The sequence below is a fragment of the Puma concolor genome, chromosome F2, assembly GCF_028749965.1.
Source record: "Puma concolor isolate L17-30 chromosome F2, mPumCon1.1.hap2, whole genome shotgun sequence".
Taxonomy (NCBI): Eukaryota; Metazoa; Chordata; class Mammalia; order Carnivora; family Felidae; genus Puma; species Puma concolor.
In genome coordinates this window covers 11,467,369-11,479,734 of record NC_141684.1, presented here as the reverse complement: position 1 = coordinate 11,479,734, position 12,366 = coordinate 11,467,369, and the positions used below count along the sequence as shown (strand labels likewise).

General features: G+C 43.4%; 1 protein-coding gene and 1 non-coding gene across 5 annotated transcripts in view; one reads left to right on the top strand and one right to left on the bottom strand.

Moving 5' to 3' along the window:
• Nucleotides 1-12,366, bottom strand: part of ASAP1 (ArfGAP with SH3 domain, ankyrin repeat and PH domain 1) — a 348,090-nt gene that overhangs the window by 81,345 nt on the left and 254,379 nt on the right. For all 4 annotated transcript variants that reach the window (XM_086695637.1, XM_086695635.1, XM_086695638.1 and 1 more), the window contains exons 9-10: nt 11,482-11,567; nt 836-911 (exon numbers count right to left, since the gene is read on the bottom strand). In XM_086695637.1, the coding sequence (XP_086551763.1) occupies nt 836-911; nt 11,482-11,567 (162 nt within the window). The remainder of the gene's footprint in view (nt 1-835; nt 912-11,481; nt 11,568-12,366) is intronic.
• On the top strand, nt 9,502-9,574 carry TRNAQ-CUG (transfer RNA glutamine (anticodon CUG)). The gene has a single exon. It is a non-coding gene; the product is annotated as a tRNA-Gln (tRNA).

Sequence of the window (12,366 nt, the reverse complement as noted above, 5' to 3'; positions counted from 1 at the left end):
GGAGGGGTGCCTGGGTGGCTCAGCCAGTTACGCGTCTCACTTCGGCTCAAGTCATGTCATGGCTCGTGGATTCGAGCCCTGCATCGGGCTATGTGCTGACAGCTCAGAGCCCGGACCCTGCTTTTTGCATTGTGTGTCTCCCTCTCTCTCTACCCCTTCCCAGCTCGTGCTGTCTCCCTCTCTCTCAAAAATAAGTAAACATTAAAAAAAAAAAAAAAAAGACAATTGGAAAAAATACACAGCTTTGTGTAAAGTTACATAAAAATCTAAGGTATTATTTGTAACTCTGAAACCTTACTTCAACAGACGTGGGTTGTACTCATAAAAAAATACGCTTTTCATATTATTTAGTGCCAAGTGGTTTATGGGGAACACACTGGCCATTTCTACTCCTGCACTTAGTTTTTTCTCAAAGAGGTTTTTGTGATTTTATTATAAAAGTGAAACCTAGGTATCAGACAAAAGAGAGAAAACACAGAACAAGCAAATAAAAAAAAATCATAAATGTGCCTACTGTGAGACAGTCTTAAGTTCTGTCCTTCTAGAGGCAAAACATCTGCAACACTGACTGCAGGGCACTCACATGGGATGATGCTACAGGCCCCCAAAGGGAGAGCCTTCTAGAACCACTGGTTACATATCCCTGCTTTTCCTATGCCTTAAAAACATACTCTAGGATATCTGCCCACTAACAACTTTGTGGTTAAACTGTTAGGCTTATACAGACACATCAGTTACTCTTGCTTCTTTAAAGTTCTTCTACTACAGATTTCAAATTTCCTGATGTTTAGCTACAAAAGCAACTTAAAATGCATGTATTTTATAAAATACTTACATTATATAAATCAGCAGCCAGTTTTTCAATGTACTGTTTCAATTTATCAGCCGTTTTCAAGCCATCTTGAAAGAAACTATGATGGAGAACACCACAAATTTACCAGAAGTAGAAAAAAGAAATAAACCCTGGTCACCTGAAAAACCTAAATATGTTTACTCTCTGCCCACATAAGTTACACAAAACACTGTTTTTAAAGTTTATTTATTCTTTGAGAGAGAGAAGGAGAAAGAGAGAGCACGTGCGCACAAGCTGGGGAGGGGCAGAGAGAGAGGGAGAGACAGATTCCCAAGCAGGCTTGTACTGTCCGTGCAGAGTCTGATGTGGGGCTCGATCTCATGAACCGTGAGATCATGACCTGAGCCAAAATCAAGAGTCAGATGCTTAGCCAACTGAGCCATCCAGGCGCCCCTACAGAAAACACTTATAAATGAATTTCAGTATTTTACAAAGATGCACCGACAAACAGGTCATGGCCACCATCTGACATGTGCTCGCAGCTATCACATAGACCTTGTGAATTATAGCTGTGGTCCCAACACAGTGATTTCGTGTGCATTCCCATCTATTCATAGAACCATTCTTCCTGGTTGTGCCAGATTTGAATTCGAAAGAGACACACACATTAACCAGTGGAATATCATGAGGATGAATTAGATGTTGTAAGGAGAAGAGGGACTTTTCTAGAAACAAAGGAAATGTTTGGAAATGTCAGGAAAGCTGGACATCTTTCAGTTCCCCCAAAGACCCCTGGGTGCATGCTTGAAATCCAGGAAGTTGGATTGATGGCATCCTGCCCTGGGCACAACCAGACTGGCACCACCACACCCTGAATAATAATCAGCATTGACATGTTACGCGCATTCACGAGCTCAGCATGCCGTGCATTTCGGGTGTTATTTCGACAACTCCCTACAACAACCCCAAGGAGTTCACAAGCACTTCAATCTCATCTCCATTTCAGAGGACAAATGGAGGCACAGGCTGAGTCCCTGACTTGCTCACACAACTAGTTAAGTGGCCAAACGGGGATTCGGGGCCAGGTTCTGATTCTGACACCCTTGCTCATGACTACCAAGTGAAGAGATTTCTTGTCTGACGCCTCCACTGAGGAGCCCCACTTGTTTCAGTGTTTAGAATTTTCTTTCCCTTCTTGGAGGCTTCTCTAACCCTGCCCCACAGCAGGTTATTTCTCCCTACGCTTCATCTGTTGCTGTCTCCCCACCAAAGAATGAGGTCCTTGAGGACGAGGACTGTCTCATCTCTGGAACGCAGTGGGCCCAACACCAAGCAGATGCTCAGTGAGTGACTAAGAATAAGCACAACCAAGAAGTTTTAGGGCACATCTTGGGATGTATATATATCGGTACCAGAACTGGCCCTCCAACAGCGATTACCGAAATCCTACATGTTCCAAAAAATTTTAAGGTTGACATATTCAGCTGAGAACCCTTACTAAGATAAGGAAGGGAAATACGATCTTCAGAAAGCCTTTGGCAACAGGGATGGGAGAAAGGAGAGCGTTCTGGTTAACCATGCAACTGGAGACCTACATGTAAATTCTCCTCTTCTGCCATTTGACTGTTCACCACTGCTTGTCGGGATGAAAGTTAAACTTCTTGGTAGAGAACTGAATAACATTTATATACTGGCTCCTGAACACCTTGTCGGTTTTATCTCCTACCACTTTCCTTTAAAAAATATGAACTCTAGCCATGTTACATTTTTTTTCCCGCAACTCCCCCGGCCTTTGCATATGCTGTTTCCCTGCTGAAATGCCCTTCCCCACTCCACTTCTACTGTGGCTCAGCTCAGCTGCTGCCTCCCTTGTCTTGCCTGTCCAGGGGATGGCATTTCCAGCACTGGCTATGCCCAGGCCGAATGCTAGCTTTAGAGGAGCCGGCCATGTTCTGTCCAGAGAAGGCTATTCATGAACATCAACCTGAACCAGCATCATCTACATTCGGGAAAAAGTGTGTGTGAAGGAGGCATTAACTTCGTACGGCTACAAAGTTAATCACAGCAAAACCAGTTCTGACCTCTGATACTTAGATAATTTCTGGAGAAAGGGTGTGAAGGCAGAACACAGTGTAAGGTGGATGCTGTCAGAACTCCCTACAACAGAAAAAGCAAGAGCCTTAGGGTCAGAGGATTAGCGCCCAAAATCGGCTCGAGGATTTACTTGGGGTGGGACCCTGGTGAGTCACTTAACTTCTGCTCGTGTTACCTGTATTCAGTGGGTAGATAACACATATGAAATCCTTCCACAAAGCGCTGCAAAGTTAGGACGTGCTCAGCACGTTAGCTTTCTTTCCTGGAGCTGCGTGGGTTTATCATGAGTCATGTCCTTCCCAGAAGGATACAGACTGGTCACAGATATGTTTGTAAAAGTGTCTCATTTTCACTCAACGTGAAAGGAATTTAATTACCATCTTTTTTTAAAGGCGAGTTTAAATGACAATGCTGTAGAGTGAGTTTTGCAATGGGATAGTCACTAGCAGCTAATTTAATGAAAGTTCAATAAATTCAAAATTCAGTTCCTGAAGTCTCAGTAGCCACACTTCAAGTGTGCAGCAGCCACACGTGGCCAGTGGGTACCATGTTAGACAGTAGAGAGTATCACCATTTCCATCATGGCAGAAAGTTCTTCTGGACAAACTGAAAAAACAAACTCAGATTTGAACAGCACATGGGAATATTATAAAACACACACATTTTAAGAAGAGGGAGAACACCGTTTTAGTTTGAGATGGCACTGATAAAAATGAAATGATAGAGTTATTTATCAGCAGTGAAAGCAAGCTGGAAGGGGGACAAATCCCTACTACTTCTAAGGCTGAAGGAACACGCCAAAAAGTCTGCTTTTTGCACTTGGATTCTTCAGAACATTATGAACAAAGACTCAGAAAAGTCAATATAATGAGAAATCATTTTAATCTATAATAGGATCCAATTTTTGTAAGTAAGTCATATACATAAATCCAGTAATCTGAGATTTTAGGTTTTCTTTTTTGTTTACTTCATCTGCTAATTATTTTCTAAAAAAGATGAGATCTTAGGCAAAAAAAAAAAAAAAAAATTATAGAAAAAACCGCCGACATTTAGTCTGGAAGGTTGAGCTGAGCCCCTCGCAGAAAGTTATTTTAGCGCTGACTTCTGGTTTTTGGTGAGAAACCGGAGCAGGATGCAGGGGACAGGTGGCAGGGAGGACAAAACGGTCCTGATGTTAGTAACACAGTCATGAGTAAGCAATGGCCAACGTGCTGTCAACTGTCCCCTCTCTGGTGACCCCTCCCCTCTGTGTCTCAGCTGTGAGCTGGGTGGGCTCCGTGTCACAGTCCCACGTCACCTGCCACAACATCTCACTGGGGGCAGCTGGCTTCTGTGTCCCGTTTCCTTCCTCCACTTCAGCTGGCTCTGGTTCACTGGAAATGCGTGAACTTCAGAGTCAAAAGCAGATCATATTCTGGCTCTAAGTCTTGCGGTATGTGGAACCCTGGGCAGGTTACTGACCCTGTCTGAAAAGGAGTCTGATCGTCTCCAAAGGCGGGACGTTTTCTGGCTTCCAGGAGTACCGGATGAACTACTACACATAAAAGTGTTTTGTTAATTGGAAAATGAAGCACAAGTGTCAGTTCTGATTACCTGTCACTCAACTTAAACATGTGAGCCTTCCTGGTAGAAGGCGAAATTACCTCTCTGACATCCCACTAGTCCCTTGGCCACTTTCTCTGTAAATTACTGAAATATAATGAGATCTCTGGAAAACAGACGATGATTAACAGTAATAATAATAATGGCAGTTGGCACATAATTGAGTATTTACTCTGTGTCAGTCACTCACTATTAGGACAATTAAGTATCCCCTTTCAAGTCTCATTAGAGGCCAACAAAGTAGATAATTATTATTATTAACCTGTAACAGACAAAATAACTGAGGCCAAGAGAGGTCAAGCTGCTTAACAAGGGTCATCTAGTCATTAAGTGCAGAGAGTTGGGATTTGAGTGTAAATTTTCCTATCTTTGGAGCACAGGTAGTTAAACAAATCAGGCTGATCCGGGTCTAAATCCTGGGTCTAAATCCACTGAATAACAGCATAATCTCTGAATCCCTGCATCTCTGTGTCCTCATACAGGAAATGGAGATAATCATATGTACCTTGGGAGAGTTCTTGTGAGCACCGCAATAATGTTCTTAAAACACCAGGCACAGAGAAACAGTTCAATACATGATGGCCACAGGCCAGCAAAATGAGCCTCATCACTTCTCTGACCTTAGGGACACAGCTGCATTGGCTTCACTTTTTAAATAAGCAGCTTGAAAGAAACAGGACCACAGTTTAATGACACAGAGTGCTAGAAAAATATAAGATGCCAATGGACAGTCAGAAGGACCCCCCCATTTATCCTGACAGGCTGTCACACACCCATCGCTGCAGAGTGCAAGCTCATGAACACTGAACACAGTCCCCCATCCACCGGGCAGAACACACCCTCCTCTGAGTGAGGCAGAGACTTCTCTAGCCTGAGAAAGTTGCTACCAACTTCACTTCTTACTCTGCTTATTCTGTCCAAACAATGATGGGAAAGGGAGACACTATGTTCTCTCTGCTTTTAACTTAATTAAAAAAAAAATTTTTTTTTAACATTTATTTATTTTTGAGACACAAAGAGAGCATGAACAGGGGAGGGTCAGAGAAAGAGGGAGACACAGAATCTGAAACAGGCTCCAGGCTCTGAGCCGTCAGCACAGAGCCTGACGCGGGGCTCGAACCCACGGACCGCGAGATCATGACCTGAGCTGAAGTCGGACGCTTAACCGACTGAGCCACCCAGGCACCCCCAACTTAATTTAAAAGAAATAGAGATAGGAGTGTCTGCTACCCCCATCACACATTCTGCTCGGCTTAGAAAGCATTTGGCCAAAGGCTGAAATGCTCAGAGACAGTAATATTATTTTCAAAAGAAGTCAGGATGTCCTGTAGTATCATAAAGCGTATTGTTCTTTAAAACAAATCAAATCATAGAACAAAACAAAAATAAGCGACTTCTTAAACACATCAACCATCAATCCCTTCTGAAAGCTCATTTCCAAGCTTTAGGTACTGATTTCCAACTACCCGGGGTGACATTTTCTCCTAGATACATTCCTTGTGTGTCCTGTGGTACTGAAGAAACTTAATTAGTGTAAGTACTAATTAACTACAAATACATCTTGACAGTTCAAAGAGTGAGCCAAGAGTGATATGTTGGTATCTCATAAAAAGATTCTTTGGAACAGAGACGTCTAGGCCCGAGTCCAGGCTTACCAGATTCGGATTTCTGACAACTGAGAGCATGCACTCTGGAGTTACAGAGACCTGGGTTCAAGACTTGGTTCTGTCACCTGATTATAAGTTCCATGAGGTCATGGATCTTTGTTTTTGCTTTGTTGCTGTTTTCTGTGTTAAAAAAATGAGTTAAATTCATGTAACATGAAATTTACCATTTCAAAGTGTACAATTCAGTAGTTTTGAGCATATTCACAATGTGGTGCAACTGTCACCCTACCCAAGTCCAGAACATGTCTATCACCCCAAAAAGGAAACCTGCTCCTGTTAGCAGTGATTCTCAATTCTTCCCTTCCCCAGCAAACAATAACCTGCTTTCTGTCTCAGTGGACTTGTCTTTTGGGACATTTCATTTAAATGGAATCATATGATGTATGGCCTTCCATGCCTGGCTTCTTTCCCTTAGAATAATGCTGGAGATGTTCATCCATGTTGTACCATGTATGTGGATTTGTAACCCTCTTGGGAGCTTCCTGGGTATGGTCTAAAAGTGGCCCCTGTCATCAGAGGGCAGGGAGAGACCCGAGAAAGCATCAGGCCACTCCAGGTTGGTAGGTGGCAGTTTTAATGACAGTGAAGGGAGCTTATCATCGCGTATTGTCTTGGGAGGCAGCAAGGTGCCTGGATCCCTGTACCTGCCTCCAAATCTCGAAGTTTACAAAGAGGCCCTACCTGTGCTCAGTCATGTATACACCATGCAGGTATTTGCAACAGCACATCACCACCTCAAGGCTATGCCCTTGGGGCAGCCTTTGGGAGTGGTAAAGGCATGTGGGGAGGCCACAGTCCACGGACTGGGGAGGGTGAGGAGCCTCTGAGTGCCCAGGTCCATCTTGCTGGTCAGTCAGCAGTCGTGTTTCTTTGGTGACGTCTCCCCCTACGTGGTCTGAATATTTCATTCTCTTTTATGGCCGAATAATACTCCATTGCACTGCTACACAGTATTTTGTTTGTCGGTTCATCAGTTGATGGATATTTGGGTGTTTCCACGTTTTGGCTATTATGAATAATGATGCCATAAACATGTATGAACCCATTTTTGCTTAAATATTTGTTTTTAATTCTCCTGGGTACATGCCTAGGAGTGGGACGGCGACACCAAACAATCCTCAGCTTTCTGTTCTCAGGTGCTGTCGAGCTGTCTTCTGAAGCAGCTGCACCAGTTTGGAGAGATGGAAATCTCTCCGCGGTGTCCTGAAGGCTCCAACTTCTCCACAGTCTCACCAAGACCTATTTTCCACTTTGTTGTTGCTATTGTTTTTTAAATACTGCCACCCTAGTGCGTACAAAGTGGTATCTCATTGTGGTTTTAATGTGCATTTTCCCCAGTGACTGATGATGTTGAGACTTTTTTCTTGTGCTTTTGGCCACTGTGTCTCTTTTCTGGAGAAATGGCTATTCAAATTCTGTGCCCATTTTTAAACTGGGTTATATTTTTGTTGTTGAGCTGTAAGAGTTCTTTATATATTATGGATACTCAACCCTTATCGGAGAAATGACTTGCAACTATTTTCTTCCCATTCCGTGGGTTGTCTTTTTGTTTTCTTAATAGTGTCCATTCCCTCACTAAACCTTTCACTTTTGAAGTCCAATTTACTTATGTTTTTGCTTTGGTTTCTTTTCTATTGCGCACTTTGACACACGTTTACTGAGCATCTACTGAATGAGTGAACGTGCCTCTGTGCAAGTTACTCATCCTTCCTGAGCGACACTTTCCCTACTGCTTTCGACGAAGGTGAGCTGTTATGATTTTTAAATTAAGGGTAATAGAAGAATGTTTGTAAGTGCTTGTGATCCTACAGACAGATCATAATGATACTTGCTAGGTATCCTTGCTAGGGAAAAGGAGTGAGCAGCAGGATAATGCATTTGTCCCGAAACTAGGATGTTCCCCACAATGTTCATGTCTGAAAGTGAGGAGCGAATGGTGCAGGTGAGCTGAAATGCCTAGCAAAGAGTCACAAGCTCTTCTTTTCTGCTCCCTTTGTTTTTCTATTACAGCAGCTGCGTATTCCCACTGGGGTGCTGAACTATCCAAGGTGCTGCAAAAGCAAATTCGCTTTGGGGCACCACCTGACTTTGTACTGAACATCATTTGGGGAACTGGAATAGGTACTTTGAATATGAAATCATGGTCTCTGAGTTAAGTAGAGATGCTTTACAAGTCTATTATAGGTCTATTAAGGGTTTTTGAGGGATTGCCCGAAGGAGGAAAGAGTAAGAGTCTCTTCTAAGAACACTACCCTTGGGGCACCTCGGTGGCTCAGCCGGTTGATTCCAACTGATTCCGACTTCAGCTCAGGTCATGATCTCCGGTCCGTGGGTTCAAGCCCCGCACCGGGCTCTGTGAAGACCGCTCAGAGCCTGGAGCCTGCTTCGGATTCTGTGTCTCTCTTTCTCTCTGTCCCTCCCCCACTTGTGCTCTGTCTGTCTTTAAAATAAACATTAAAAAAATTAATTTTTTTTTTTCAACATTTATTTATTTTTCGGACAGAGAGAGAGGGAGACACAGAATCGGAAACAGGCTCCAGGCTCTGAGCCGTCAGCCCAGAGCCTGACGCGGGGCTCGAACTCACGGACCGCGAGATCGTGACCTGGCTGAAGTCGGACGCTCAACCGACTGTGCCACCCAGGCGCCCCCTTTTTTTTTTTTTTTTAAATAAAGAATACTACCCTGGCTTTTCAGTGTGTGGGAATTCTTGAGGTTCAACCATGAGGCAGCTAGGGCTGAATCCCATTCTAACTCACTTTACTCCTTGATGTTTTTGGATACCTCTCCCCACAAAGGTTTTACTGTGTAGGGTTTCCTCCTGCTGATCTCTCTCTGCCCCCGGTGGGGGGGGGGGGGACACTCTTCTCCCAGATTTCAACGGCCGGATGCTAGCCATTCCCCAAGTCTAATCCCGACCGCGACCACCCCTTCAAGGAGCTCTCCTCAGTGCCCCTGGATGAAAGTCTCCCCTTTTCCTAATGCCCATGTCATCTGTTCCTTCCTGGGCCCACTGTGATGACGATGTCCCAACTTACTTCCTGTATCAGACAATTAACTCCTAAGGGTACAGTCTTGTTTCGTCTTTGTACCCCAGAACCTACAAAGCTCCTGGCCTTTGTCAGGAGATTAATAAATACCTCTGGAAAGGGAAACAGCCGGGAATGGCCAAATAAAGGGAGGATGTGTTAGCTCTATAGGTCAGAAGTGCTCCTCTTTCTACCTTTACCGACTACTTGTAAAAGTAGTTTGCAAAACATCTTACAGTTTGGAAAACTCATGTTAGTGGAGGTTAAACCCTTCTGCATAGACTAAGAGAATGTGAGATCAAAAGAGACTTCTGGGGCACCTGGCTGGCTCAGTTGGTAGAGCATGTGACTCTGGATCTCAGGGTCATGAGTTCGAACCCCACGCTGGGTGTAGAGCTTACTAAAAAAAAAAAAAAAAAGGGAAAGAGAGAGAGATTTCTAAAATCAGATGCCCAGATTTGCTGCCCAAGTACTGTAACTGAGAAGCTCACTTATTTCTTAAGGTTGCAAAGCAATGGTATGTTTCTAGGAAAACAAGTTGTTGAAAGGTGAAAATTCGACCCTAGACTCAAATAAGGGGCCACTACAACGCATTTCAAAGTTTCCTATGTGCCCCACTGAGCTACAAAGCCAAAGGTTAGATCAGTTCTTTTGTGTGAGGCTTCCACAAGCAAACTTTATCTTATAAACATGAAATTGTTTCCACGTCGATGGATTACTTTTATATGTGAAACCCATTCATTATACAAGGTAGAGTTTGCTTTGAAGGGCAGGAAAAAGTTAGCAAGGGAAATTTATGTAAATAACTATTTGATCATTAAAATTTTTCCTGAAGAGAAACAATTCTGTACAATATGTGCACACAGACATGGTTTCAGGAGCCCTCGGGCTCCTAAGAGCAGCCAGCACATACACTGTGGCCGGCACCAGGCTAGGCACCCCACATGCACTATTCTCATTTAATTCTCACATCTACGAACCTCAGTCCCACCTGACAGATGAGGATACTGAGGTGTAGAGAAGCACCCGATGAAGATCACATGGTCACCAGGCTGCAGAGCCAGGGTCTGAACTCATCTTTCTGTCTGACTCATGCCTTGTGTGTGTCCCACAGTATTAACGCTGACTTCCCCACATGTCTCAGTTGAATGCAAAGATGTTCTTAGAACATTAAAAAGTGGGGGGCACCTGGGTGGCTCAGTAGGTTAAGCGTCTGACTTCGCTGCCAATCATAATCATACAGTTTGTGAGTTCGAGCCCTGCATCAGGCTCTGTGTTGACATCTTGGAGCCTGGAGCCTGCTTCCGATTCTGTGTCTCCCTTTCTCTCTGCCCCTCCCCTGCTCATGCTCTGTCTCCCTCTCTCGCAAGAATAAATAAATATTAAAAAAAAATTTTAAAATGGGCATGTTTTCACATAAAACTCTATGAGAAAACCATGAAAGCTAATCCAGTAAGTCAACAAGAAGTAAATAAGCAAATGAAATGCCAGAGAATCTCAAAGAGAATACAAATGCAATGTTCATAAACAAAAATGGTGCTGGTGTAGAACAATGGATCGTTCTCAAAGCATACCTCTAATTACACAGGAATTCAAGGAGGCTAAGTATTCTTTTTTAAAAAAGCTTTTTAAAAAAAATGTTTATTTATATTTGAGAGAGAGCGAGAGAGAGCGCGCGCATGCACGCATCAGGGGGGAGGGGCAGAGAGAGAGGGAGACACAGAATCGGAAGCAGCCTCCAGGCTCTGAGCTGTCAGCACAGAGCCTGATGCGGGGCTCGAACTCATGGACCATGAGATCATGACCTGGGCCGAAGTTGGATGCTTAACTGACCGAGCTACCCGGGTGCCCCATAGAGGCAAAGTATTCTTAATGTCCAAGGTATTTAATTTCCTCTAATTCAGATGATGAAAAAAAAATCCAAGTAGGTATATGTGGTACAAATGAGCCAGTAATAGGTAAGACGCCAAGTACGGGAGGAGCGGGAGGGGGTCACCAAGAAGGCCTCTGCAGTGACAGGGATGTATGGATCTGTGGCCAGAGCAGGGCCAATGTTAGGATTTGTAAGTAAGACAGCATTTTTGAGTAACCAAACAGTTGCACTGATAGGAGTTACTGATTTACAGAAAACAACGAAGATGGAAAGATCATACGAGATCCTACCATGTGGCTGTGGAAGGTTATATGGGTACATACAGCGACCAAATGAAAAGCAGAAAGAAAGGAACATAAGAAAGGCAAAGAAGTAAAGGGGGTCCTTCCTGGGGCTAACAATCACGACTGCCGTGTTGCACTTACTTGCACTGAGCGTGGTAATACTTTATAAGATTCTGCAGCAGGTCCACACCCTTTTTGGTCTTGATTTCATTAACTTTAATGAGATACTGTGGAAATAAAACAGAATTGTATGTTGACTGTTACAGACAGGGTTTCCCAGTCCTGGGTCTGGGGAGCAGAATACCGATCATGAATCTGCACAAGTTACTGAACCTTGGCTGCCTTCAGACAGGGGGAGTTTCATTTGGGGAATGATGATCAGGCACAGTCACGAGTGTACAAACGACCTGATTAGAGTGTTAATGGTTTACAAACACTCCAGATTAGTTTACTATACAAGCAGAAATCAAACACAGCAAAACATTCTAGAACGTTTGATTATATCCCCCTGGTGCAGCAGATCTCAAACTTAGAGTTCACATGATCAAAACCTGAAAGACAGGTCGTTCTTGGCAGAAAATCAGTAAAATTGCACTCTCTTTACAGAATATGCGGTGAGGTACTGAAACTTTTAGGAAGAGTTTCTGGTACTCAAGAATGAAAGAATAAGAAAAATTAACGTTACAATAACCTGTTATTAATCAAGCAGTTAATGAACACTACTAGCTCTGATTTTTACCAGTATCCAAGACTTTCTGTTGGTATTGTTTGCTTTTTTTTACTTGTTTTATTATAAAGAAGTGCTTACGAGCAGACAGGTTCAAGAAGAAGCTAAAAGGTTGAAGAGGAGGAAAGAAAGTATTTTTTTAAAAAAAGAAACACTTAAAATTGAGAAAATTCTATCCGTTTTAGTATTTTTGGAAAACTGATAAAGGAACTGTTACACGTTAGTGTTAGAATGGCAGGACGCCAGGTCAAGTTGGACCAGCGCTCGCTGGGAACCCAGTTTGAGAACCACTGCTCAAA